The following is a 15,236-nucleotide window of genomic DNA, read 5'->3' on the forward strand; positions in this document are numbered from 1 at the left end:
GATCTGTTTTTTAGCACTTTCAAACTAAGAATGTCATTTAAAAATTTAAGATGCTATTTTTAAAAAAGGCAAAGAAGAGTATTTCAGAGTGTGTATATGATCTGCAAAACCTAAAATAGCTCCCTCCTTTAGAAAAAAAAGGTTACCTTCCCTGGTCTAGATCTTTGTATTGATTTATCTTATCCCTTCTTGTAGGATAAGATTACAGCTCAGTAACACCCACACTGTAGCCAACTTGAACATGAACTTATTGTAGCATCAAATTGTCTATATGCATGTAGGGCTACAATGAAACACATAAATTTATTAGGGTAGGTGACATGGCTATAACAAATAGGCCTAAAATTTCACACAGTAGAAATGTATCTCTTTCTTATTTAATGGTCTCCAGTGGATTTTTAGGTTGCTTGATGTGTACAATGTTTGGTCTTGCAGATAATGGTTGTGCCATCTTACCAGGTAGTTTCCGATTATTGTTGGCTTTCTAGCCCACAGGGAGAAAAGTGGGGGTGCATGAATGGAAGGCTTGAGGCCCAGTGCCTCTCTTGGAAGGGAAAACAAATCTGCTTACACCATCCAGTGAAAGAACACTGGGAAATATAGCCTTGACATGTGCCCAGGAAGAAACAGAGAATGGGTATTGGTGGGAGGGTAGCAGTGGCAGCCACAGTTCTCAGGAACTGTTTGGCACATCATTGAAGCCCACACCCACTTTCAAGTCCTCGTGGTAATTGTGGTGTCCTGGCAGAGCAGAATCCAAAGGCTGTGGGACAGCTGTCCTAACAGTGATGAGTGACCCATTCAACCCTTTTAAAGGACAGTTCCCTGTTTTTAGTTACCTTTTGTATATCAATTCCAAGTTAGATCAAAATAAAAAAATAAGTTATGGTTCCAGATAGAACTTTTGGGTCCTGTGGAATGACACTAAATTCTGAAAACAAAAACATAGTAACTTTGGACTTTCAATGGGCATTTCCAGCTGAAAGAACTTTCTTCTTCCCCTTTGTTTCTCTGTACCCTTATCTTTTTTTTTTTTTTTTCAGTTTAGATTTTTTCCCCCCATGGGGTCTTTGCCTGATCTTAATAATTGTTCTCTTCTGCTTTATCTACCTGCCCCCTTCCTCCTAACTGGCACTCACATGTAACTGAAATGTATGTTCTTGCAACCTTATGGGGGAAAACCTTTTCTTATTCCTACATGTAAAAAAGGAATACAGTGAACACATTAACCACCTCATTGGCCCTGCCATGCCAAGTTTGGGCCTCCCTTGCTTGGTGGTCTTGGGAAAAGCACCATGAATCTCTAAGTGTCACTTGTTCTCTTCAGTCTTCCACTCTATAAAATGGGATCAATTGCAGGGCTTTTGCTGAACAATGTAAAGCACCTAGAAAAAATATATAGCACTCCATAAATCAGAGTACTATGGTTTACTTTTAGGGGGTTCAGAGAAGAGAGTGGGCAATGATATTTTGTTGTTCCAGGTAGCAGAGAGAGGGAGAGGTGGAAGTAGAACATAGCCATTTGGGAAAATGATAGGCAAAGTGTCTGGCTGTCTATACAGTATGTTTAAAGGATCAGATTGGCAAAAGATGAGTAACAGAAAGTGGGTTGAAATGACAGTAAAAGTATTGCTCTTGGTTCAATTTTTATAGTTTACACTGTTAGCCAGTTACATCGTTGGCTGTTTCCAATGAGGGAAACTGGGGCTCAGAAAACTTCAGTGACTGACCCAGGGAAGCACATCTATTAACTGGCAATACCAGGAATTTAGTCTTCTTATTGGCCTGTCACTCACCAGCAAGGGCTGCAGGGAGCAATGAGTGCCAGGATGTTGAGCTGTGGCTGTGGGAATACCATGGATGAAACACAGTGGCGTGACATGATGGAAGTGTACAGTTTGGAAGGTTAGCCTGATAGCAAAGAAGATTAATGCAGTCCTCATAGAAAATAATAAAGACCAAAGAAAATAGCTGTAACACTAGAAAGGAGAGAGAGATAGGAAAGTGGTCACAAATGAAATCTAGATGGATCTTTTGATTGAGTTTAGCTTTTGAGCCTTTTCCTTGGCACCGTGTGGGTCCTGATGTGTTGAGGCCAATTTGGCCAGGTCTGCTGCGGCTTTATTCTTCTATCTCCCTTTTTGTACCACTTGTTGGCAGTTATCCCATGTTTGAGATTCATTGGGTTTTTCTCCACAATCAAAATTAATCTTTGGAAGGGTGAAGTTCTCTCTCTTAATTCAACTTAGGTATTATTTCACAATATCGAAAGGGAGTTTCTTAAGCAGGAGAAAATTAAAGCAGTCATGTGTCACCTATCTAATCAGTAAAAATGACCTGATTAGCCCCACCACAAGTTTAGATTTTTAAGAAAATCATTCCAGCGGTAGTTCAACCATGATTTGTTTTTCATGTGCGTGCATGCCCTCGTGGTAATCTAGATTATTTCCTAATTGGCATCGGAACGATGCCCAACTCCCCAAACTTGAATGTCATGCCAGCTGTTAAGTGATAGGGCCTTATAATCCTCTAAAATGTTAATATCCGATTGGTGATCTTAATAGCTTTAAGCAGGTGGGAAGACAACAGTGGACCCCTTTGGGCTCATGGGTTGCACACATCATTTCCATAACACTTAGTAATATTTTTAAAAAGAAATAATATTTGAGCTTTTTTTTTTTCTTTTCTCCCATAAGGTAGCTAATTTCCTAATCTCTTCCTAATCCTTCCTTGTGAGCGACCAGCATGGGGCCTTAAAAATAAACCAGTCCTGTATTTAAGAGTGCCCATTCCTGTTTTTCAGCTCCTTTTTTCCCCCAAAACAAAAGATCCTGAATGCGGAGAATTTATTTTAAATGACACCCAGACCCTGTTTGTGGCTGTAATATTAGCATTCTAAATAAGGAATTGTTGAAGGGTCCAAAATGGGTATTCTTTTTTCCTAATACCGCCCAAAGATTTGTTCCTGATTTGAGCATACTTTACAAGATTTTCACATTAACCAACAAATCCTCCTAAAACTGCTTACATTGTTAGCATCACACCTCACTGGGCCACTGCAAGTCTCAGTAATTGCCTGCTAGTGGACGCTTAGCTGCCCACATAGGATCAGTGCAGACAGATGTAGTAACTTCATCTTTTATTCCACATATTCAAAATGTAAGCAGCACATTCTGAGGAACTAGTCATACACTCTGAAATAGTCCAGCCATCTTCTAATAGCTATTTCTAACCCCAGATTAATTCCTTAAAAGGAAATTTTTGAAACATAATATATTCTACTTTGTGATGCAAAATAAAATAGCAATTGCTAGTTTTGTGGATTTGAGTATGCAATGGTGTACATATTCAAGTAGAGATGCAAAAGACATTTATCACAAATGTAAAATGTATTTAATAAAAATCATAATAGGATGATAACTAATTCAGAATGCATAGCTATCCAAAATTAGAACAGTGGGGCCTCCCCAGAGGTGCAATGGGTTGAGCACAGCACTGTGAAGCTGCCCGCAGCCTCTGCAGTGCCGGTTCGATTCCCGGCTAGCCAGGGAGATTCCCACATGACTCGGCAGACCTCCCCTGTCTCGCCCACTGCTCCCCTCAGCAGTGTATTTCAGTCAGTCTGCCTGTTCTGCTCCCTGCTCTGTCTCTGGTGAATCCTCTCACCCTCCGATGCCTCTGACCTGTACCCCAGTTCTTGTATAAAAATAAATAAATCTTTAAAAAAAAATAAGAATAGAACAGTGGCTTAGATATTAGACATATTCTTAAAGGTCTCAATTTATAAAGAATTTAAATGGGAGAAATTTATGTCACATTATATATTTGCTTGATTTATTTTACCATATTTTTAAATTTGAAAATGAATTATTTCTTAGCAAATAAATAACTGATATTTTTATCCATAAATGGAAATATTACCCATTACATGTTTTGCTTTTCAGTATAGAAAACAATGATGGTAAAAGAAATGGAATGAAAGGACAATATGTGCAAAGGTATATACATGGGAACCAGAGATACATTAAAAACAGGAACAGTTTTTCTTTTCATGCTTAACTGGTATAGCTAAGCAATGAAGGAAAAGTGCTTCATCGTTAACACTTGGTACTATTTGTAGTTGTTCTTATAATTAAACTGAAATAACTTAATAGTTATTTTTTTGACTACATAAGATTTAATGTAATATTTAGTATTTGTAGCATTGTTAGGTCAAGACTGAAAATATTGGGATATTATCTTTGAAAAATGTTACATAAAAGGAAACGATACTATCATGGCCAAATGAGCAGTTAGCTTTAAGGTTTCTAGAGAAAGTATTTTGATTTTATACTCAAAAACCACTCTGCACTCCTGTCCTAAAAATCAAAAAGGATAAACAAGTTTCCTTAAACTTTGTATTTGAGGTTCAAAGGTCCATGGACACTCCAATCTAAAAGTAGAATTTTTTGAAAAAATAGATTTAAAAAGGGGTTAAGAAAATAATTTTTGAAACAACCTCAATTCTTTCTGTGTGTTTAAAGGGAGTCATGTTTGCTATTAAAATTAGATTGCCATTTAAGGCTACGAAGTGAGAATTAGAAGTCAGTGCATTTCCCCCTTTAAAGTAGTTTTGCGGTGCTTACTACAAAAGAGTTAACACCAAATATCATGTACAAATACTAGAATCAGCAATGTAGCTATTCACATATTTCTCAACAAAAATGGGTAACAAGGTAATCTGAACAACATGAACTTCAATCTGCTCATTGAATTGAGGTGTATCATGTAAAAAATACCCACAACCCCTCCTTAGCATAGATGCTGGTATTTTTAAACAAGTATTCTAGTTGGCTGGGTTCCTTCACAATCCATCATTAGGGTGATTTTATTGATTCTATATATTCTTTCTTCTTGACTCAATTAGGAGGAGAAAACTCAGTTTAGAAGGTTTTTTAAATCATTAGTTCATTGATTCAGTTGAACCAAGTATATGTACATCTGCTGTCAAAAATAAAGGGATTGATAGTTTTTTTGCAAATACCTAGCGCAGAACTATTTTTGATCAAGTGAAGTTTTGAGAACAGACCTCAGTTACTTTCTGAATTTTAAGGTTTTCTCAAATATTTCCTCCCCTTAATAGAGCTACAGTATTGCACAGATTCTTGATTAAATTTCCCTGGTCAGGTAGGTTTCCTCAGTGGCTTGTGCTGAGTAGGCTGGCAGGTGCCACGTTCCTCTATTATTTTTTCAGTACCCTAGTGCATTTCAGCTTACAGACATAGTTTTAAACTAGTGAGCTAGATTTGCCTGGTGTTGGTTGGTTAACTTTATTTTTATTTTATATTCTTTTTAATGAGGTACCATTGTTTTACATCCTTGTTATATTTTGACAGGATAGCATGTCCCCTCTCAGGTGTGGCCACTGTAGTTCTCCTACCTGGTGGTTAATCTTAAAGGTAGTTTCAGTGACCTTCCTTAGAGATTGAGACTAACTAGCCTTAGGCATTTTCTTTACTAGTAATATCCTTATGAATCTTTTTTTAAAAAAAAAACATTTATTTATGCATACAAGAGCTGGGGTACAGGCCAGAGGTGTGGGGGGTGAGAGAAGTCACCAGAGACAGAGTGGGGAACAGAACAGACTGACTGACCGAAGTATACTGCTAAGGCAAGCAGTGGGGCAAGTCAGGAGAGGTCTGCTGCACCATGTGGGTAGCTCCCTGGCCAGGGATCAAACTCGTGCTGCTGTGGCTGCGGATAGCTTCATAGGTTGTGTCTTAATCCTTGCGCCACTAGGGAGGCCCTCCTTGCGAACCTTGATGTAAGGATATTTAGCAGAAATTTATGTACAATATATGTATAATATAATCTTCATTGGGGCTAACTGCATTAGGAAACAAATGGTGTTCTTACATCAGGGAGCTAGGAATGAAATATACCTCCCCCTACCAGTCAGATGCTCAATCAAGAGTTGCTATTTGTGGAAGAGCTGGTGCCACAAAGATCTCACTTTTCTTTTTATTGTGGTAGTTGATTATTTTATGTTAATATCCTTAAAGTGCTCCCACAAATTTGTCGGTTGACCATACCACCAATAAAACCTCTCTAAAATGTAAGTTATTACTGAAATGCTAGAGGGCGGCATCATTTGGTGAGCAGTGTAAATTTAGGGACTATACCTTGAAGGTACACATTTAGAATATACCTTAATAATTTCTGTTATTACCATTTGTCACTACCAGCCATTTGTTGATAAACTTGGGCAGAGCCAAGATTTTGCCAAGGTTTAGGTTCCCAGGTCATTTGTCAATTGACAATAAGCAATGGATTTGTTTGTTTGATTGCCTATTCACGAAGACTGACCTCTTAATGATTAAATGGTAAAGGTCAACAAGTATATGGGACTTACTAAAGAGATCACACTATGTAACTATGGAAGTAATTGATTTTTTAAAACCAACACTTCTTTGTTAAAATTGAATTCATGCAGTACCTGCTTCCTATCAGAATGATACCACCTCTGCTCAGTTTTCACACCTTCGGAGTATGGACACCTTTCACCGATTTCCTAAGAAGGGGCATCTCTTCTAGTGATAAATAGCTCTGAACCAAGAAGTTTGGTTAGCATCTTTTGGTAGAAGCAATGGCAGCCCCTCCTGGGAGTTGTCATACTGCATGTTCCCAATGTAGCTTCCACACACATCAGCTTTATGGATGACTGGGTTCTTAAAAATATGGTCACTTCAAAAATATTGGGATGAGAAATTTAGGATTACCATTTTAATAGCCTGAACTTTACATCTCATTTGAATGCAGAATCTTAGTGCATCTTTTTGTAGCTAGGACATGGAATCCCATGTCTGGATTGACCTACAACTGCTGTTAATTGTAATGATTTGTACTATTTGCCAGACATTTTGCTCATAACTTTAAACATATTACCAAAACTAATCTTTCAAACAAACCTGTTTTATTCCTATTAACTGATGAGGGACCTAAGGCCTAAAGATTCAGTGACTTAACTTACCCTCCACATAACTAGTAAGTGGTAAAGTCAGAGTTCTAGCCTAAATGGTGATTGCAGAGCCTGTGGTGTGATGGCACAAGTGTGCCTTTCCTGTGTTCTTCCCTATATGCAAAAGTTCTTTGTCGCTTATGAACACAAATATTTAGAAAATCATCTCAGTTTCTGAGACAGGTAACACAGAGTGCCCCTGCTAATGCATGCCTGTGTTTAGTACTGGACCTAGTTCAGTCAAGTGATGAACTGGATACTTACTTTATGATAACTTCTAATTACCGGACAATTTCATTACTTGTCAACTATGAGAATTCCTAGACTTAAGTATGGAAGCAAATGGCACAAACCTGCAGGAGCAACAGTGTCTTCATCTAGTGTTGAGTTTTGGTGAAACTAACTTTCTAAATTGCTATGGATTGTCTTATTAAAAAGTGCATTTTAATACCCCTTTTCGTATACCCTACAGCAATGTGAAACAAAGCAGAGCAACAAGAGGCCACATCAAGTCTTTCAATCAGCTAGTACCCACATGCATTTACAGACACTATTTATTTCAAATCAGATTAAGGATTTTTAACATCTGAATTCAAGACTGGTAGAGGTAACTTTCTACATGATAAATTTGATATTCCAGCATTTCTGTGCACTGGTTTTGTCCAGAATGATGTCTGTCTGTCTCTCTTCTTATTATAATTCTTTTCTTGTACAACATTTTCCATTACATGGATACCTAGTGTAATAGCAGATCAGGTTGAAAAGAAATAAAGAAACAGTAAAAGAATGGTCACAAGTCAGAGATGATACTGGTGATTTGGGGATAGAACTTAGTTTCTGTAGTTCTAGAAACAGGAGAAGATTTTGAGGCAATGGAATAACTAAAAATAATATGATAAAAAATGAAGGCAAAATTATTTTAGGTCTGAGTCTACATTCAGCAGATTTCATTGTTTAATTTTTCAGCATAATTTTGCTTTCTGTTCAGTAGATGTAATTTGTCTTCAACCTACACAAAACAACCACAGGTTGCCCAGCAGGGCAGCAGGTTCCTGCTGCATGTCACCTTCATGGCTTTACTCAGTAGTTTTCAATTTAATAACACATCAAAATAATTTAGGAGCAGAATTCAATTTCATTCCCTATGTGTGTATGTGTTGTTGTTGTTATTGTTTTGTTTTCATAAGGAACAGTTTGAGAAGTAAGTCTACTAGTAAAATTTCCTGGCCAAATGTTGTAGTAGTTTTGTACTTCATCAACAAGAAAGATGATAAGGCATTTCATTGTATTTTCTCTTTTTGAATATTTTCATTCTGTTATTCGTTTTAATAGGAAACTAAATAGTAAAGTGCATAAGAATATATTTTGTGGAATGTAATGCATGCCTCTACTAAATTAAAAAAAAAATTGCATGCTGACTTTACTGAAGTGATAAGATTAGCTTAAATAGGTAAGATTTTGTAAACAGCTATTCTAAGATTGGGCTGTTCTTCAGTTACTAATTAGCAGGCACTACTAATTAACATGTTCAATATATCATATTAAGTAGATAAAATGACTTTGATATGCAAATGTTCACTTGTTTCCTAAGTCAGACATCCGGAGATTTTTTTTTAACCAACACTGAACACTAACCATTAACTAAAGATAAAATTTAATAATGTTTCTTTGTTTGGTATTATTTTAAATTATTGCTTCTCATTCTTTTAATCATGCAGCAAAACCTGGGAAAGTCATTATGTTATGCATTGTGCTAGGTCCCAAGCATGTAGAGATAAGGATACAGCGTTATGGTTCTGTTCTCCAAAACAAGAACACATACAGCTATGACCCTGTGGCCAACAAGCCCTGCTTAGAAGAGTCTGGGGACTCACAACTGAGGAAGGTGCCGTGGGAAGCAGCTCTGATCAGGAATGCAGGCCATCAGCTTGCAGGCTTGCTCAGAGACCTCCATATATCAATATGGATAACCAGGAGAGATTGATCATTTGTCACAGTTTTCTTTCAGATCTTTGGTGGGAACTTTGCTTTTATATTAGCCTCTGCCTAGTCTTCTTTGAAGAACAGATTTTATGATAAAGAGTTTGCAAAACTAGGTAGGTGGTCACGCATTCGGGAGATAAGCAATAGCCGGACACTTATGGACCTTTTGTACTTGTTGAAGTATTTAAAAGTTTCCTAATAGAGTTGGGAGGATGGAATGCCAGTAGAGGGGCCCAAAACACAGAACACAGTGAAGGGAACTATTGCAGATAACCATGAAAGGAATATGGCTGAGGAAAAAGTGCTGGTGATTATTAAAAACAGACATGCATTCAAGGTCCACATGGGAGGATGTTGTGATTGATTTTATGTGGGGGTAAAGAGAGACTATTTAGAAGAATGCCAAGATTTGGGGTTGGTAGGGTACCATTCTTCTAAAGAAGGAATACACAAAAGGTTTCCAGAAAAAATATGAATCCAACTTGTTAGCACATTAAGTTTCAGGTACCCTACAGAACAGCCCCTGCAATGACCAATAGGTAACTGAAATAAGAACCTATAGTTGAGATCTAGGATAGAGGACAGTAAGATGGTGGTTGAAACCATGAGTGTGTTGGGGTCTGTAAGGCAGTGTGAATAGACTGAGGAAAGGATGAAAACAGTCCTAGGGACCAACATAACTTAAGGGATGGATGGATGATGAATAGTCATTTTAGGAAGATGTCTGATGAGGTCATGGATGCCAGAGAAGGAGAGATGTCAAGAAGAGATTGGACAGCAGTGGCAAGTACCACAGAAGGGTCATGTTCATGAATGAATGGAAACATTTGGCAATGAGATTAACTTAAAATGAGATGTTTCTTTAAAGTGGAGGCAAAGTTAAAAATAAATTTTTCAGAAGTGATATAACAAAAATGATGCTTTAAAAGCAACCATTTTTATTACTACAGCTTTGGAATTTGTTATTGTAAAGCACAAAAAAAAATTATTAAGATTAAGCCAAAGGCATGATGATTGTAATGTCTCACTTGAGGTCTCAAAATGTATTCTTTCTTTCTTCCTTTAAAGATGCCAAAATAAGACACCAAGTTACAATTATTTACACCCTATTCACTGGTAACTTCTGTGACATTTAACTTGTATCAGGCATGTGTTAAAAATGATTATAAATGGAAAATGAAATCTAAATATGAGAACTCTAGAAGCTAGAATGTGGAAGCAGGTCTGTTATCAAGATGTCCTGTCTACTCTTCTGCTAGCTCCCTTTTAGGTAAAACACTTGGCTTTGTACATTGTTAGCACACAGGCAAATCACAACACTGTTGGAACTCAGTTTTCCAATCTCTGAAAGCAAAAGTAGTGTCCTCTAGAGTTCTGCTTTTCAAATCCACCATGAATCAGTGGGTTATGAAATGGAAAATGTCAGAGTATACACTCCCCACAGTGAGGAGTCTTGTTTTTCCAAAGTTAAATTTCAGCTTTTAGCTCTGTGTGTGTGTGTGTGTGTGTGTGTGTGTGTGTGTGTGTGAGAGAGAGAGAGAGAGAGAGAGAGAGAGAGATTACTAGATCACAATGTTTGAGAAACACTATCTTTGATTAGAGTTGCTTCCCATCCTAAAATTCTCTGTCAAATTTTTCTCTTGGTGTAGTAAATGTTTCATAACAATACTGTGGAGTGGTCGGTATAAAACCTGTTAAGGAATGACAGCTAATTACAAAAAAGAAAAACACGAAGAGGTAAATAAGGCCAACATCTGTGTTATATTTGACCACAAGACTGAACAAGCCTTTAAAATTTATTAGTATTTCAACTAGCAAGTCATTACTGTAATTTATGAAGAAAAGTTAAAGTATGCTATATATTAACAAACAAGGAATAATTCTTTTGATGGTCATATAAATAAGTAACCATATCATGTAGAAATAATACTTTTTCAAAAATAACAATACATGCACACAAATTCCTGGCAATTAAATAAATGTAGTAAGTCTCTTCTGCATTGCCACATAAAAAGATTCATTGACACGGTTATGAGACAAGTTAGTGTTTTTATTGGCCTGAACTAGAGGGAGTAAACACCTTAGACAGGTGTTTTGTTTTAGAAACAGCTGTTGAAACTGCCCCTACTGGTTAAGTCTATCTGCTTGAGGGTACATTTGAGCATTTGCATTTTCCAGAAAGCTTACTGATATTTAGAGTCCTGTGCCTGTGCAAATTCCTATAAAACCAAGATTCAGTTAGAGGTTTCTTAAACTTATCTGTTAACTAGTTTTAATTCTTCTGCAATCTATGCAATTTCATAGGTTTTAGGGTCATATTAAATGGGGACAATTTAAAAGTGCTAAGGAGTAGGATTCATCACAGGAAATTTGAGAGGAAGTACTTTCATTTGTCCCTCTCCTCCTAGCTCTTGGACAGGTGTTTGCTTTGCCCCTTTGCCAATCTCACCCCTGACTTTTGGCAATACTCTGTTCTCTGACTCTTTACCACTGTCAGTCAGCTGGCAGAGTAGGTAGGAGAGGATTTGGGGCCAGCAGTGCCATCCTGCCAGATTTCTGCAGACATTCCTGGTCCTCATCCAGGACTATGAAAAGATACACCTTGGATGATACCCTGAGGAAGGCATAGGCTGTGCCAGCAAGGTGGGCGGTGCTGACAGGATGGGTGGAGCTGGTGGGGTAGGCAGAGCTGCTGGGGGTGTTGGCTCTGCCTCCTGGCCACAGCTGATTGGCTGGTGACAGACACCACCATTCTCTATCCCCATCCCTCCTTCCCAGTCCTCTGCTCTCTCTGAAGTATACCAACACTTAATGGTTATGCCAATTAAGAGATGAGAATGTTTTACATATTCTATGTAAAACGTATTTGCCATCTAGTCTAGTCAATTTAATTATTAGATGAGCAAACTGAAATTCAATGAAGGACACCAACTTATCTCAGGAGAGCAAGATTATAGGGTCTGTTGTCTAGCATTGGACTCTCCCTGCACTTCCTGCTACCTCCCAAAGTTCATGAGGAGATGGAACTTGAGGTAGATACTCAAGGCTATGATGGACTTTAGCTACATGGAGAGTAAGGAGTAAGGCAAGTCCTGAGCTTTGGAATGAAAATAATGTGTTCAGAAGACAATATATAAAAATATAGCATTTATGTTGAGCAGCATTAGCTAATAAGAATCTTACTTTCTCTAGATTTTATGTTCATGACTCTAATACTATAAGGATGTACATACTACACTCTAATCTTATTGGGTGAAGGAATAATTTCTCTCTCTAGTATAATTTCCCTGGTTACTTGATGATACAGGTAGATTCTGTACTTATTCTGTAAGTTTGCTTTCATTATAAAATAGTATATTAGAAGTTACTGCTTTGTAGAAAAATGTCATATATAAAAGTTAGTATTATTAGATTGCTAATAAAACCTTCAAAAACTCATTTTACATTTTTGTGTACATTCTTCATGGACATTTTTCCCTTTGCTGATTATGCAGGCTCTTCAAATATGAGCCATGTCACTTCCTGGATCTGATGCATTGCATATACAGTAATACACTAAAAACTGGAAATATCTTCATATCCCAGGTTTCCATATCAGTAGAAGCCAGTAGATAGTATCAGGACTGGGGTTGTGTGGGACAGGCTGGTGGCTGGTTGCTAGTGTCTAAGGCTTGAGGTGTTGAGGAGAAGCCACTGAACAGTGTGGAATGTGGGCACTTCCCCTGGGTATGGTCCCAGCAGTTGGATGACTGGATAGTGTCACCTGAAGGACAAGATCAGCTACCTGAGCTGGGCATAGTACCAGGTGGTCACAGTGGTCATCACTTCCTACTTTGACTATGCTCCAAATTGGCAGACAATCTGTATCAATACAGTAATGAAGGTTATCATAAGTAGTAAAATTAGCATTTATTATCCTTCCGAAATTAAGCTTTATTGATATACTTCCAGCTATCTCTGGCAATGATTTAGACACTCTAAATGAATTGTGGTGTAACATAAACAATGTCTTCTCCAGTGTCTTCTCAATTCACTGAATTGAGAAGACTTATTCTTCAAACAGACATGTAAAGCTGTATTCCTGCTACTTTATACATATAAGTAACCCTACCCAGATTATATATTTTTGGTAATATTTTAAGATGCATATTATTTCTTCACTACACAAAGTACCAGCGATACTCAAGATGCTTTTTAAATAAGTCACTGAAATTTGAACAGGGAGTAAATCACGCACACCAGAAGCAGCTGGAGTCTGTGCATCCCAGTGGGTCTCTTGCTTTCGACCTGATGCTGACTCCTCTTAATGTGAAACTATATTTCATTTAACCTATAAAATTTTTCTTTTAGGATCCACCTACTTCAGTTTCCCTTGGACTGAGAATGGAAGAAATGATTTTCAACTTGGCAGACACACATCTATTTTTTAATGACTTAGAAGTAAGTTCTAATTCTCTATACACACTTCATGTTGTATGTCTGAAAATAGATGATTGGGTCTCAAAATAGCCTTGGGATATTATTTTTTGAATAAGGAGACTTCATGTTGTATGTCTGAAAATAGATGATTGGGTCTCAAAATAGCCTTGGGATATTATTTTTTGAATAAGGAGATAAAGTAATTGCTGATTATATAGTCACATGTTTTGCCTTCCTGGTATTTGTTTTGCTTCACTTTCACTGTTGTGTTTCAAAGTTAGGTTTCCTTTGTAAGGGTTTAATTTGTTGTCAGGAATCTTAAAAATTAAGCTTTATTAATTATCAGATTATAAGAAGATACAGATTTTGCTGTTGTACAGTCACTGTTTCCTGTAGAGATTTCCTATAGAATCCAACAGAATTCATATTTGCAAATGCTGTGTTAAGACTCCTGTCCTATTGAGTGGGATGCTGCTTGAATAAAGGTATGATTCAACTAACTATAAAAAACAATAGTGGAAAAGTTATTTAGAATTGTAGTCTTGGAGAGGTTAATTTTAGGTTATTTTACTTGCAAATAATGTAAAAGTATCAGCTGGTCCATTTGGTTGGATGATGTTTCAGTCACATCTGTCTGATCTTTTGGTTGCCAGGATTTCTGTCACACGGCTGCTGATTTTACTTGTTCGTTATGATTTTGGTAGGACTACAAGATGGCTAGCTAAATGTGCGGTGGACACTGACAAACATGATAATCTTGTTTAGCAGCATTCTTTAAGAATAAAGAATATTGTTTTTAATATCTCCATTATGAGGAAAAAATGACTATAACTACATTTCACTCCCTTCTTAATAGAGACAGTTGTTTATTTAAATCCTGCTGTTAAGCAAGCTTGTGGTAGGCCTGCCAACAGGCATTAATCATCAAGTTGTTGTTTTGCTAGATTTTATAAATGTATGTTATTTCAGACAGGAGAAGAATCTGAAAGATTCAAATAGAACTTTTACTGATCAAAGTTAATTGGCAGCAATTGGCCTTTAAATATTTCCTGATGTTTCCTTTTTCAAAATCAAGCAAAATGCACCTTATTTAATAGAAGAGCCAAAATCATTTGAAAAATGCCAGTGTGTGACAGAACTTAAATGCGGTTTGTTCAACATCTGTCCTGTATTTTGATTTCTTTTCATCTGCAATGAAACTACTCACAGACGAATTGGCAACTTCCAGTGCAATAAAATTATTTAAATGTGCTTCATTTTTTCCCCATTCCTTAGTGAAATATTTATTTTTACACTTAGGATAATTTTTTTGCATTTTTTAAGTGTTTGCTTTCCTTGAGAAAATTACATGTAAGGCATTCCTATTTTTTAAGGTAGAAATATTCCAAGTGAGTGACAAGTTCAGAATTGCCTTTAGAAAAGCTTAATAATCACACTTATTTTCAAAAGCTGTTTCTGATTTATGGTTGTGATTCACTTCATAAGAGCAGCACAAAATATTCCATCTTTTACTATGCTAAAATTTCTTCCCTACATTTTTACCCTTTTCTAATAATACAGACGAGGCTGATATTTTCCTGGGTATAACCTTGTTACTCTTATTGCTGCTAATAGGTGTTAATAGCAACCATCAAGAAGAAATTAGGAGTAATTTGCTATTGTTTTTATGCTCTACCTTCTTAAAAAAACCAAAGCTTGTCTATATTGTGCCAAGACTATGTGGTAGAAAAAGAGAAGTTAGACTAAGTAATAACTTGTTAGAATACAGACAAAAATCTTTCAAACTCATTTTTGATATACTATAGTCAGATTTTTGATTACTAACAGTTCTTACATT

At 36.8% G+C, this 15,236-nt stretch overlaps 1 protein-coding gene across 8 annotated transcripts in view; it reads left to right on the forward strand.

The window, feature by feature from the left end:
• EYA1 (EYA transcriptional coactivator and phosphatase 1) overlaps positions 1-15,236 on the forward strand; it is a gene marked incomplete at both ends in the record, with an annotated part of 296,030 nt that overhangs the window by 237,813 nt on the left and 42,981 nt on the right. For 5 of the 8 annotated variants that reach the window (XM_084229160.1, XM_084229166.1, XM_084229162.1 and 2 more), the window contains one exon: positions 13,331-13,420. The exons of 2 other annotated variants lie outside the window; for them this stretch is intronic. In XM_084229160.1, the coding sequence (XP_084085286.1) occupies positions 13,331-13,420 (90 nt within the window). Of the gene's footprint in view, positions 1-13,330; positions 13,421-14,474; positions 14,577-15,236 lie in introns of those variants that run through there. One more of the 8 variants, XM_084229167.1, reaches the window with a different exon arrangement.

The sequence above is a fragment of the Talpa europaea genome (genome assembly GCF_964194135.1).
Source record: "Talpa europaea genome assembly, chromosome: 3".
Taxonomy (NCBI): Eukaryota; Metazoa; Chordata; class Mammalia; order Eulipotyphla; family Talpidae; genus Talpa; species Talpa europaea.